The sequence below is a fragment of the Aphelocoma coerulescens genome, chromosome 4 (assembly GCF_041296385.1).
Source record: "Aphelocoma coerulescens isolate FSJ_1873_10779 chromosome 4, UR_Acoe_1.0, whole genome shotgun sequence".
Lineage (NCBI taxonomy): Eukaryota > Metazoa > Chordata > Aves > Passeriformes > Corvidae > Aphelocoma > Aphelocoma coerulescens.
Genome location: NC_091017.1, coordinates 47,005,468 through 47,018,257, shown reverse-complemented (window position 1 = coordinate 47,018,257; position 12,790 = coordinate 47,005,468). Strand labels below are relative to the sequence as shown.

Genomic DNA, 12,790 nt, shown 5'->3' with positions numbered 1-12,790 from the left:
AAGGGGCATATAAACACTTCCCTATATTATAAACTGCACTTGCATATCAGCTGAGGATAATCTTGAGGATATGTTGTACTTACAGTGCTTTGTATTTTCTCTCAAGCTGCTGTAACAGATGTATTGACCAAATTAAGTACTCTGTAGAAAGTTATCTTCATGATCTATGACAGCATACTAATAGTTGCTCCTGAACTTCCGAAGCCTGTAAGATAGCGCTGCTGTTTGTGCTGGAAGAGGGAATAGGTCTCTTGAAATCAGACTGCTGAAATCCTGGCCTCATTTAGGTGTAAATTTTCGGTTGCAGTCAGCTCTTTAGGTGAACTGTCTGGTTTGAAGATTAACTGTGGCCCAAGGATAGACATATCCATCCTTTCCAAACCAGTGGCTTTATCACTGACCACAGTGCTTCACCATGACATGGTATGTGGGACCTGAGGACCAGAACTACCTTTGCAGTCTGATTTTCAGCAGCATGCTCTAACTCAAAGGGATTAGCTTTTCCATGGTATAGGTGCCATTATCTAGATCACTGTATTAATCAGGCTTCATGGCTTCCTGTTGTCTCAGACATTCGGAACTCAGTAGGAGCCATTTTTTGAACATACATTTTAATACAAAGTTAAAATACATTAGCTCACTTGATACCACTACATTTGTAAATGGAACAAGCAAGAGAAATTAATTTCCTCATTTGAGTGTGTACTTTTGTTCCCCAAAGTTTTGGTTGTTCTTAATTGTTTATCCAAGGTGGTGTATTTTTCATTTATAAAAATACTATTTGATATTTGTCCCATCCTCTCTCATTTTTAGTGAAAGTGCCTTTCCTAAACATGTCGTTCTATATAATTAAGATAGTACTAAAATAAGACTTGTTTAATAGAACTGTAATTTCAGAAGTAACTTGGCTAATCATCATACTATAATTACATTGTGCATTGCTGTCATATGAGTTAAAATCATATGATAGAGGTAATTTTATAGCTTCACGTTCAAAAAACATGAATAAAGAGGTAAATTGCTAGTTTGTGCTACTGCAACCCTGAAGTATGACTTTTTTCAATGTTATACTAAGATTTTTCATGTAAGTTATGAATTCTCAAGACGAAAGACATAAGATTTGAATAATCTGTGGCTGAATGACTTCTCTTGGGGATTGGGAGTCTTCTGATCACACAGGAGCCTTGAAAACAGACCTTAAAGACCTGAACACGCCTGAAATCCTCTCCCGTTACTTAAAGATATCATGATCTTAGGTTGAACTTTCATCTACTCTTCACTTAGACAGTGAAAACATTTTTTCGTCTTCTGTATGCTTGATATTAGTGTGCATGTTATCAGCTGCAGTAAAAGAAGGCATTGACAGAAAATGTGGTATTTCTTATCAGTTCCATTGATGTAGATTGTTCTCTGAATGTAAAAAAAAAATAAAAACCTGCGAGTAGGGTGTAAAAGTGGACATCTTGCACCTATCCTTGCACTTACTTAAAGCATTACTTCATTAAGAAAGAGAGTGACTCAGGTGGAAGCTGTTCTGCCTGGTGTTCTGTCTAGCTATGTTTTTTTTCCCTCTTTCCTTTTTTTTTTTTTTCCTTTTTTCTTTTTACACTGTGCTTTCTTTGAACATGAGTGCTACAGCTTTGGTTTGGGGTTGATGGTTTTTTTTTTATTTCACTGCTTTATAACAGGAATTTGTGCATGGTCCAGTTGGAGGTTATCAGATACTATTGATTTGCCACTAGTTTGTTTTAAAAATACATGTTTCATTAATGACTCCTGTAGGTAAATGAGCTCTCTAGTTTGATGCCAGTAACTGGTGGAGTGGCAAAGCTAGTGTATATGCAGCTTTAAAATTAAAAAATAAATCTACTGCTTAGAGGGGGCTCCTCTAATCCAGTGTTCCCTGTGGCTGCAGACTTGGCAGTCTGTCTCAGCAAACCCTCCGGAAGATATTTTTGTCTACAGAGAAAATGTTTTGAAGAGCTTTGGTTTGCAATACTGTACCATATATGGGAGGGATTTTTTAGCATTTGATGTTAATTCTGTACCACATGTTAGGAAGGAATATTCAGCAGCATAAGGCAATGAAACATTTTTGCAAAAGCTAAGAAATAGAGGTAAAATATAGAGGAGGTTTTCAAAAGTATCAAGGGTACTTTGGCTCATGCTTGCTTTTGGAGTTCAAATGTCATAATTTTAAAATAGTAGTCTCATAGAATGTTGTGTGTGTTTTTAAACCCAGACTAAGCAATCATCAACAGAAAAGTATTTTAAGCTATATATAGGGGATTTCTTCAGTAAGTATTCAGGTATTTTACAGACTGATGAACATCATTAACTCGGTTGCTTGATTAACTAACTTACAGAAAACATGAGCTGCCCATGAAGCTCACATCAGATTAAAACACAGGATAAATTCCTTATTGTTCATTATACTTATGTGCATGCATAGTTCATGTTGGAGGAGAGATAATTGCATTGAGGAATAATAAATGGATAGAAGTTAATAGTTAAAACAGATTTTTAGTGTTCATCTGTAAATATTTTGGCTGAATTTCACACAGATCATTCTTGATAAATGCATCTAATTTTAAAGTTATTAAACAGATTAGCTGTTTGCATTAGATGAAGCACATAAAAACAGCCAAGAGTGAAAAGTATGCAGTTCTGGAAGACTGCAAATATTATCTGTTTGTTAAAATTATTAATGGAAGCCATTACATGGACTGTTCTCTTAAATTTTGAATGAGACACAAGAACAGAACTTCTTCGGTCTATGCAGAGTTCCTGAATAGATTGTTAAGCCACTTTTAGATCACTGAAGTAAATTAGCTGGGCTTGAGTTCCAGGTATTCTACAAAAAATTGACTTTTTAGCGGCATGAAAGAACCAAATAATAGGTTTGTGTAGATTATGTGGTAAAAAGCTTGTCATCCAAAAAGGAATTCAGAGAAACAGTGGAAGGAGAGGAAGCCCAAGTAATAGCCTGCCCTGCCAGGATACTCCCAGGCCCATCATAGGAGCCATCAAATGCCTGTCTATCTCCATAAGCCTGGAAGAGCACAGGGACACAAGGGCAGGCAAGAACACAAATTAAGAAGACCCAAGGAACAAAGGGTTTCCCTCATCCAGGGCGTTCCCAGGGCTGTCACAGGAGAGCCAGGCATGCAGTGAGTGGCAGACTCAATGTTTGAGCCCAGTTGCTGGAAGGATCCACTCTGTCCATGTGTGCCATTCTCCCTAGTGGACCTTCAGCCAGAGAGGGAAGGGTGGTGAGGCTGTTGTGCTGTGTTAGTGTGAGTGCTTGGAGATGTGTGTCCACCCATGTATGGATGGGGTGTATACATGTGTCTGCTGGGAATGCATTTCCAATCTCCCTCCTGGCTGGATCTGGGGACGCAGAGAGGCAGCAGCTTTGTCTGCCTTGGACTGTTGGACCCAGCAGTATGTATTTGCCTCAGAAGGTCAGAATGCAAATAAGGAGTAAGAAGCCCTGGTCTGAAGACTTCTAAACTTGAATTCACTGTACGGACAAAGGGAAAAATGGTACCATTCACAGTTGCAGTGAATAGACTAATAATCAGCAAACATGTTTGGATGCCATTTTTCTTTTCTTTAATAAGCTTTAAGAGCTTATTAAGAATTTCTTGCCCCTGGGTGCTCTCTCTCACCTCTTCACACAAGGTCACCATCCTTTCATCTTTGTTTATGCCACTGCTTTTACGGACTGTCTGAAACAGTCTTTTCAGAAACCCACCCCCTGTTTTTAAATGAAATGGTGGTGTTTTGAATCGTCTCCATCTGGCTTTGGAGCAGGACCCAACCAGTAGCCTATTTGTCAAATACAGATACAGCTCACTCAGGATGACGCTGTCTCTAGTGGGAGTAGCTGTTGGGGCTGCGAATTTAGGGGAAGGGGTTAAAGGTGGAAACAGAATTAAGAGAGGGAGAGAAAAAGAAGCTGCAGTTGCATTTTAGGCAGCTGTTTTGATTGTGAGTTATTGCTTAGTTTCACATTCCAGCATTGCCTGCAGACCTTAGCTGATTCTGGTCTCCTTTGCTTCAATGTTAAAACAATACCTGGTAAGACAGGGCTCATTCCTGAAGAATTTTTCAGGTCAAAAGAGTTGGGAGCATGTAAATACATATTTGCACACATATTTTTTGTATATACATGCGTTTTGTATAGATTGTTTCACATATCCTCATTTGTTCCTTAAGTAACAGCTATGCAATATTAATTGCTTATAGTTTGCAAGGGAAATGAGCAGAAGATCATTAATTCAGTCTCCAGTACTGTTTCTTAATACTCTACACTCCACTTAATGGGAGCCTGGCCTGAACATAGATGGGAAGATGGAATCCATCGTGCATAAATATGTGCTTGCCCACATACATTCATATTCTACTAGAAATTTTGCTCAACTCAATATCGTATAAATGTGAGGTTCTGTCTTAATTGAATGCTAATTGGATCTCATTATGTTGTACAGATACTGATAATTAATGTGGGTACAGACTTGTGAATATATATATTTATATTATATATATAGGGGTAAATACTGTATGTAGTCAGTTATAATCTGTTTTATTTATCTTGTATCAAGCCAAAACACTTTGCTAGATTATGGGTCCGTGAAGTATAAAACTCTGACTCAGTTCAGTTACATTAAAAACTAAACTGAAGCAGAATTTCCTGAAGTTAAAATAGTTAAATATTTGTAGTCAGTTTCTCCTTGTCTTCACTTTCTCTATCATGAAATTCATGAAGGTAGCTCTTGAAAAATTATAAGTAAAGTACCACTTTGTTTGAATAAGAGCTGTGACAGTATAAAAATTTTTTTTTGCCTGTTAGCTTATATTAAATGTAGTATGCTTTCAAAGTCTGCCAATATTCAGAACAGAACCTCAGTATCAACACATCATCAGATCTCATTGGAATTACCTCTGATGTATGTTGATGGTGGGGGAAAAGGAATACAAGAATGGAAAATGTGATTTTAATTACCATTGCCATTTTATATTTATGTAAGCAAACTAAAACAAATGTGCAGATTTGATAGCCATTGCCTTAGTTTCACATGTACAATGACAATAATTAATGGCAGGTAATGTATTGCTTTCAACTACTGCTGGCTTAAATAATTTGGCCTTTTGCCTTGAGCCTTGGAGTTGGCAATGAGTCTTTGGTACCACTTACATCGAGGCAGTGGCTCTGATGTTTGCCAATGTTAACAACTACTTAATGCATATCCTACAGGACCTGTGGCCAGGGGAGTATTGGAAATACTGAAGTAACAGGGGAATATTGGAATGAGCAAAGAAATACCAGGAGCTCACTTCTCTTAGAGACATGGGTTAAAGATGACTTTGTGGCTCAAATTACTGCTATCTTACCAAATACTTTCTGCAAATAGGTTGCAGGTCTTCATTAAGAACTTAATTTTATAAAACTCCCTGTCATAGGTCACAGAAATAAAAATTGCATTTATCATGCTTGTAGTTCCTGACTTCATTGAAGCACTGAATGAAATTTCAGTAGTATCAAATATTAAAGTTAAAATAATTATTTTAGTGAAGAGCAGAAGAATATTCTTGCTTAATATAATTGGGAAAATATTTATTAAGTTTATTTTACAACAAAACTAAGTTGTGGGAAAGCTATCTTCTAATAATAAGAGAGTATTTATAAAATGCAATGGCAGCTCCAGTGAGAGAGAAGTAGAATAAAGAAAGGAAGGAGCTGGGCAAGATCCTGAAGGAAGGTTTTCCTCTGTACCTCATTTTTTTAAATTATTCTAGATTTCTAGGCATTGCCTCAGAATGTTATTCAGTTCCAGACATACTTTTTTTTTTTTTAACTTAGATAAAAAAGGAGAAGAGGGACAACCAGTTTGTTCCATCAAAATGAAAAAAAAAAAAATTATGCCTTCACTTGTAATTTTGTTTCTTGAGCATAAAGGATCCAAAAGACTGAAAAAAAGTACGCTGTCAGCTGATCAAACATGAGCTTAGTTTATGAATGGTGTCTTTCTAATGCATACAACGAAATCATTTTACAGTGCAGATTATTGATTAATATTATTTTGGAATGCTTAATCCTTTATCTTGATAACTTATTTGCTTTTGCTAATTAGCTGTAATTAAGCAGTCTTTCAGGTTACAGAGTGTATATATTTCCCTAGGGGATTAAGTATTAAATACAGCTTTCTTTGGTTATTTTCTGTGAGGTTTATTATTTAAAGCTTGTGAAATGTTTTCTGCAAATCTGCCAAACTTGCGAATTCACACATTTCTGCAGCAGTTCCCTAACTGCATGCTTACTTTCATACATGTTTGGCATATCTCACACTGTGATATGTTGCATGTGCTTGCTCCCTTTGTCTGGGGCTGCTGTCTGTATTGTTTTGTGCTTCCAGATAGCGGTGGGTGTGCTCGCAAACGCGCTGCAATGTCTGTCACATTAACAGCTGTGAAGAGAGTTCAGAGTTCTCCAAACCTATTGGCCTCAGGTATAACCACTAACCATTGAGATACAACTTCTGAATGGCTTTTTTGTAGTTGTGCATTCCTGCCATATTACTTTGCAACAAGGAGAAGGGTAACACTGTTTTCTATTCCACTGACAGATCTATTACTTCTGCAATGCTTTTTAAAAAGTGGTGATAATTTCTCTCTGCCTCTGCTTAGTAGCCATTCATGAAAAAAATAATAAAACATGAATTATATGTGTAAATTCATTTTGCCCTTGATATGTATTTTGGGTATCACATCCCCTGTATTTTTTTCAAGATAACAAAGCATGAAAAAGAGGTTTTGTTTATTACAAACTTTTTTATTGAAACTTGATTTAAAAACTCTTATCAAGGAAAAGAATCTGAGTGTTGTTGTAAAATGATTGTCGGAAGCCAGATTAACTTAAAAAAATCATTTATGAAGCATGTTTACCTAAAAATATTCACAATAAAAACATACTAAATCTTCATTAGAGAGGCACACTGCTTGTTATCAATACTCCTGTGTGTTTTTTGCAAAATTAATTTATTTCTAACACAAATTAATATTGGATATTTCTTTTTCAGGGTCTGATTCTCAGTCTCCAGATTCAGGTAAATAAAACACTGTATTATTTATGTATCAGTGTAATACCATATAAGTGGATGAATTACAACAATCTTCTATTTATTTGATTTCATTGCTCCATACTTCCTCATTCTTCAAGGAAAGCACACCTGAAATTATAATCCTAATTGTTAATGGTTAAGACCTCAAATTCAGATCTCATTTGAAAGCATTTATTTCCTGTAACACAGAGTATGTTGTCAGAAAAATGAATTGTGTGGGAAAAAACAGACTGCTAATTTGCCACCTTTAGCTTCATCACTGTGGCACCATTCGGTGGTACTTGCTATTTCCTTTTTAGTGCCTTACTCAGGATTTCAAGTTCTGCCCACCTCACTTAGCAGCCTGCTCACATAATGTGTTACTTTTCCCAGCCTCTTACAGTATTTTGTCTTCAACATCTCCCTGTATGTTTGGCCAACGCTTTGAGGGCATTCCAGGTCTGAGGATAGAGAAAAAACATGGTTGGTTAGTTGGAAAATCGAGGTGTCATTCAAATTTAGCAATAAGATACGCTGTTGGAACAACTAATTGGGTACTGTGGTTAAATTTTGTGAAACTGCCATGACCAACTAACTTTTACATGAGCTGAGATGTTTTTCAAAATCCACCACAGCTGTGAAGTTCAAGAACCTAACCTGAAAGTGAAAGAACTTGAGCCTGATTTATACAGGGGCCAAAGCACCAGCATCTCAAAAAGACTCTCAAGGTTAAAATACATAGTCTGTATGAAAGCTGTGGGAAGATGTCAAACTGCCCAATACCAAGACTTTTGGCAATGCTTGAATTTTCTAAATTTTAAAGATCAGTATTTTGTAGAGTAGCAGTTTTAGCCATGTTCTTGTAACTTCCATGGTAAAACAGCGTCATTGTCAGTTGTGTAATTTGTTTAGTAGCTGGGTTGCTATGTTGAGAGCGTTGTAGATGTACTAATCACACCAAAAAAATGGTTTCATTCTTTTTTATTTACAAAAGCTTGGCAATCTTACAATAATGGAAGTAGAGAAACGCTGAATGGAGACGCCAGCAGTTCATCTCTTTCAGCAAAAGGTTTTAGGAGTGTGCGGCCAAATCTACAGGATAAAAAATCACCAACTCAGGTAAAACTGGACACACCACATTTACTGCTATGCCATTGCTGGGGGAGTTATTCTGGGGGGGAGCACATATAGTTGGGATACCTCTATGAAATAGTGTCCTGATGTCTTCCAGACAGTGTGAATCACCTGTTCATATGGGTCACTACAGACTGGTTTACTGCATAGATAAAGCATACTCCACACAGGCTGTATGCCCCCAGGTTAATTACCAGAAATTGCTTTCAATGAGTAAGACAGACAGCTAAATAAAACTAGGTCATACACAAGTAAAAGCTTTCTAGGAGTGTTCCCAGACTTCAAAGAGTATTTATTAATAGTTTACACTTGGAAAAGTGCACCAGTCATCAAAATATCTGAGAATTAAAATTTATTAATTATGCAGAATAAAATGCTTCTGCCTGTTTTGTGGAACAATGTAATTACAGCACACTAAAAACAGAGACAAACAATAACAAAAAATCAAACAGAAACCCCCCCACACACTTGGAAACATCTTTATCTGTCCAAAAATTATCAACATACTAATCTTAATACTCTCTCTGTTACTATTTTAATTCAAAGGTTTAAGAGGCTCTGTGTTTTATATATGTGTGCTATCTGTGAATAATTGCTTCCTATCTAAGATCATGGAGTACTTACATACCTGAATGCTTTAACAGCAATAATTCTTATTCAATGTAATAATTGTTTTTTAAAAGAAAACGAATAATTGTGGGCTCCCGTCTCATCCTTTCTGATCCCACTTTACTCCAAGGAAATGGAACATCTGGCTGTTTAAACAGAAGCTGCACAGGAAATGGTGGTGGGAACCTGACCAATTTAGTTGTCCATTGAGTTGAGCAATGTTAAGATGAAGCCCTTTAATTTGCAAGTTCCTTTATTTAAATATAAAAGTAAAACTGAACTGTATCTCCTGCTAACATTTACTTTCTTTCTGTTTCTTCTTCAATGTTATTTTGCTGTGTGTGGATGCTTTTGGCAAATAAGGCACCTCTGCCACCTCCTAGAAAAGAAAGTTTTCGGAAAGCAAGAGTAACTAATCACGAGAACGAAATTAATCTCCAGGCAGTAACTGCTGATCCAGCTAAACACCACCCCACAGATACTGCCTATTACACTAGCGAGACGTCTATTCAGGAGACAATGTCTTCCCAAATATCTAACACAAGTGTGTCCTATGCACAAAAAATCATTAAACCACTGACCTCAATCTCCAGTGCAGACACAAGCACAGTAGCTGGCATTAGTACTACTCTCCATCAAGGCCAAAGGCAACAGTCTCAAAAACGTAAAATATCTACTCTGAAATTAACCCGGACACGTGACCCAGCAAGTAGCATTCCTTGTCATTCACAGCAACAGCTCAAGCCTGTTGAAGAGCCAGTATTTCCAGGAAGGCCTATCTCACCTGCCTGTAACCCCATGCCTGAGATACACATAGCGTCTCTTTCCGTTCAGATAGTTCCCACCCCTGACCATAAAGCAGAGCCTGAAATCCAAGATCATCCACCTAGTATTTCTCCAGACACTTCAAAGATGCCTTCAAAGGATTTGGGACAAAAGTCTACAGTTCTTCCTTCTTCACAGGCTGCAGAATGCCATGTGGTATATTTAATTTTTCCATCTTTTATTTTAGATCTTCATGAATCACTTAATAACCATCTGTTTAGTTATACTTACATTACCAAAGTTAGATCTTGTGTTTTCTGGGTAAAACTACCTGTCACATGGATCAAAACAGAAATGAACAGAATCAGAAGGTTTTGGAAGGTTATTGGAAAAATAAAATTATCTAGCTGAGATGGAAAGCAGAATTCTTTGTTCTTCTGCTAGCACTTTATGGAGTGCAAATGCACCACAAGAAATTATTGTACTCTAGGTGATGCATCTGCTTGAGTGGCTCTTCCTAGAGAGGATTGCATTAGAGGGTTATGCTGCCATAGATGCTGGAAGGATCAAGTATGGATAGAAAAGTTTAGGTTGAGTTGGGGGGAGCTTAAATGCAACTCTGCAAGTTTGCTAGGGCCACAAAAAATACATTTTTTCAGTCAGTGCTTTCTGCAAGACTGGGCAGTGCTGCCTCCTATGTGTCCTGTGCAATAGAGCTTTTTAAAGAAAACAGGTTGGTAAAATCTTTGTCAACCACCTCCATATGAAACATCACTGGGCACTGAACTTCTACTCTCTTTGTTTCCCCTATACCTTATGCCTACTGAAATGAAATTTCTTTAACTATACTGATCTCATGTAGGAGAAATGGGAGTATCAGACACACAGTATAGAACCCAAGGAGTCTGAGCAGTATTCGTTGCCATTCAGAAACTCATTGGGTCAAATGAAATAGGCCTGGGCACAAGAAAGCAGCAGTGAATACATACTAGGCAAAAGGAGAGCTCTGAATAGACTTTGTCCTTTCTACTCTGCTTTACCTAGCCACATTAAGATTTTTCTATTTAAAAAGATAATTATTCCAGTATATCTGCCAATATACCATCTTATCTGTGTTTGAAATGGAGGTAGAGGTTGCTGTAGGTCTAGGCATATCTGCCTCAAAGCTTTGTCTGAGTGAGAATCCCATCATGGCATATTTGTGTTCATCTAGTTCTGCTGGAATCATTGAGGCTGCTCTGAAGTAAATACAGCACTATTGACAGCCCTATTGTCAACAGTAGTAACACATCTGCTTTTCCAGACTGTGTCTCTTTCAGAGCGTCACATTCAACCACATCTCTACTCTGGAAGCCATAAGTAACTGCCTTGAAGACAGGATAGCTTTAAAGTTTTAATACATCTGTCTCCCCCTTCAACTCCCAAGTAAAATTTTTGATCAGAACAAAGCTCTGTGGAATTATATGGCAACAATCTGCAGTGCTCCTTTTGAATTCTCTCCATTAAAAAATAGGAGCACAGAAGGATTAATCACTTTTGTCCTTCTCAAGACTAGGCACTGTCAAAACTATCATCTTAAGTTCTTCGTTTAGGCTGCATAAAATTTAGAACATTTTGAGAAAAACAAGTTGCTTTAGCTTTTAGAAGAACCAGTCTGCTACTCAGTGATTTTTTCCAGGTAAAACAAGTCAGTTCAAGCAAGAGTCACAGTAAAGAATCCATGTCAGAAACAATAAGGAAAGCTGAGCAACAGCTATTTCTGATAGATGGGGTAGATACGAAGATTATAGATGACAGGCTTGCAAGTCTTTTAAATATGGGCATCAAAGGATACTGTCAAACAGCAGAACAGGTGTAGGTGTGGCCAGTACAAATTTTGTGTCTGTTATCTTTTCACTTAAAAATAATTGCTCAGCCTGTTAGAATATGATGCATTATATCTGGTCAGAGAAATCAAAGTGTTTCTCAAAACAGAAAGTATGATAGCTAACAAAGATAACAGGAAATACCTTTTTATGATCAAGAATAATACTCAAAGTCTAATCAGAAGGACTAAAAATAGTTCATCTTCGAGTTACTATTTTTTTAGAATTTTAAAAGTCAAAACATATTTTGCATTTTTTTTTTAATTTAGAATCTAGTTTAGTTTCACTTCAAGCTGAAAAAATCAGAAAAGTATCTGTGGCTTATTTGGCAATTCTTCACTTACTTTTCTGCCTTCTCCTTGGTTTCAGCGTGTGGGAAGCACTATCAGGAATTTGGCAACTGGGTTGCTCTAAATAAAATTATAAAAATTTGGGTTGATCACAGAGATCATTAAGGAATGTAGCCATCTTTTCAAGCTGTATCCCTTTATGGATCTCTTATCTGTAAAATTCAGCTGACATTTTCTGTAATGTTCAAATTTGAAATAAATTCTGATGAAGGGGTGTATTTGGCATCACAATTGAGTCGTGGAACCAGTGGGTTTTGTAGCTCTTTGCTAAAATACATATCTAAAACTAGAGTACAAATCAGCGTGTGAGGTGGTGTAAAAGTCTGCATCAGGTGAGGTCCCAAAATGAAGATGCTATCAGCTAAAATTAGAAATAAAGGCTGCAGCTATATGTTTAAAAAGATTTATTTTCTGACTCAGATCTCAGTTTAAAACCTTGAAGCTATTCTAGCTAATGCCAAATATTAGTGCTGTATGTCATAGTATTTGCAAAGTTCATGATTTCTCTCACATAGAAAATTAATTTTCAGTATACTATGTAGGATAGTATTTTCATTTTAAAAATTGTTTTAGATCTGCAAGCACTACAGGACTTTGTATATGAGTTAAAATACTTTTGTACGTACAGCTTATAGGTTGTGTGTCAAGCTATGTCCTCAAAGGATGCTCTCAGACTGTAAATTAAGTCTGCCAGCAATCTTCAAAGCTGCCACAGAAACTCTCAAAAAAACAAATACGTTTAGAAAGGTGAAACTCTCCTTCTGCATCTGGGTTTATGTATGTGAAGGAGAATGAGGTAAGATAGGTAATCAACACTCCTTAAGGGGTGGTAAATGAGAAATACTGTCCATGTGGGGGTATCTCTGTCTAGCCAACATGTACAACTATATTATGTCACAAAGTATGGAAATCTACAGCCCAGAGTGAGCTTGTGTGGTCCCAGTTAATGTATCTTGCTATGTTT

The 12,790-nt window shown here is 36.9% G+C and overlaps 1 protein-coding gene across 31 annotated transcripts in view; it reads left to right on the top strand.

Annotated features, from left to right (window-relative positions):
- The window catches only part of SORBS2 (sorbin and SH3 domain containing 2), a 208,262-nt gene that overhangs the window by 129,247 nt on the left and 66,225 nt on the right, over positions 1-12,790 (top strand). For 18 of the 31 annotated variants that reach the window (XM_069013875.1, XM_069013876.1, XM_069013880.1 and 15 more), the window contains 4 exons: positions 6,420-6,512; positions 7,083-7,109; positions 8,098-8,222; positions 9,210-9,827. In XM_069013875.1, coding sequence (XP_068869976.1) covers positions 6,420-6,512; positions 7,083-7,109; positions 8,098-8,222; positions 9,210-9,827 — 863 coding nt within the window. The remainder of the gene's footprint in view (positions 1-6,419; positions 6,513-7,082; positions 7,110-8,097; positions 8,223-9,209; positions 9,828-12,790) is intronic. The other 13 variants (XM_069013891.1, XM_069013894.1, XM_069013895.1 and 10 more) reach the window with 4 other exon arrangements.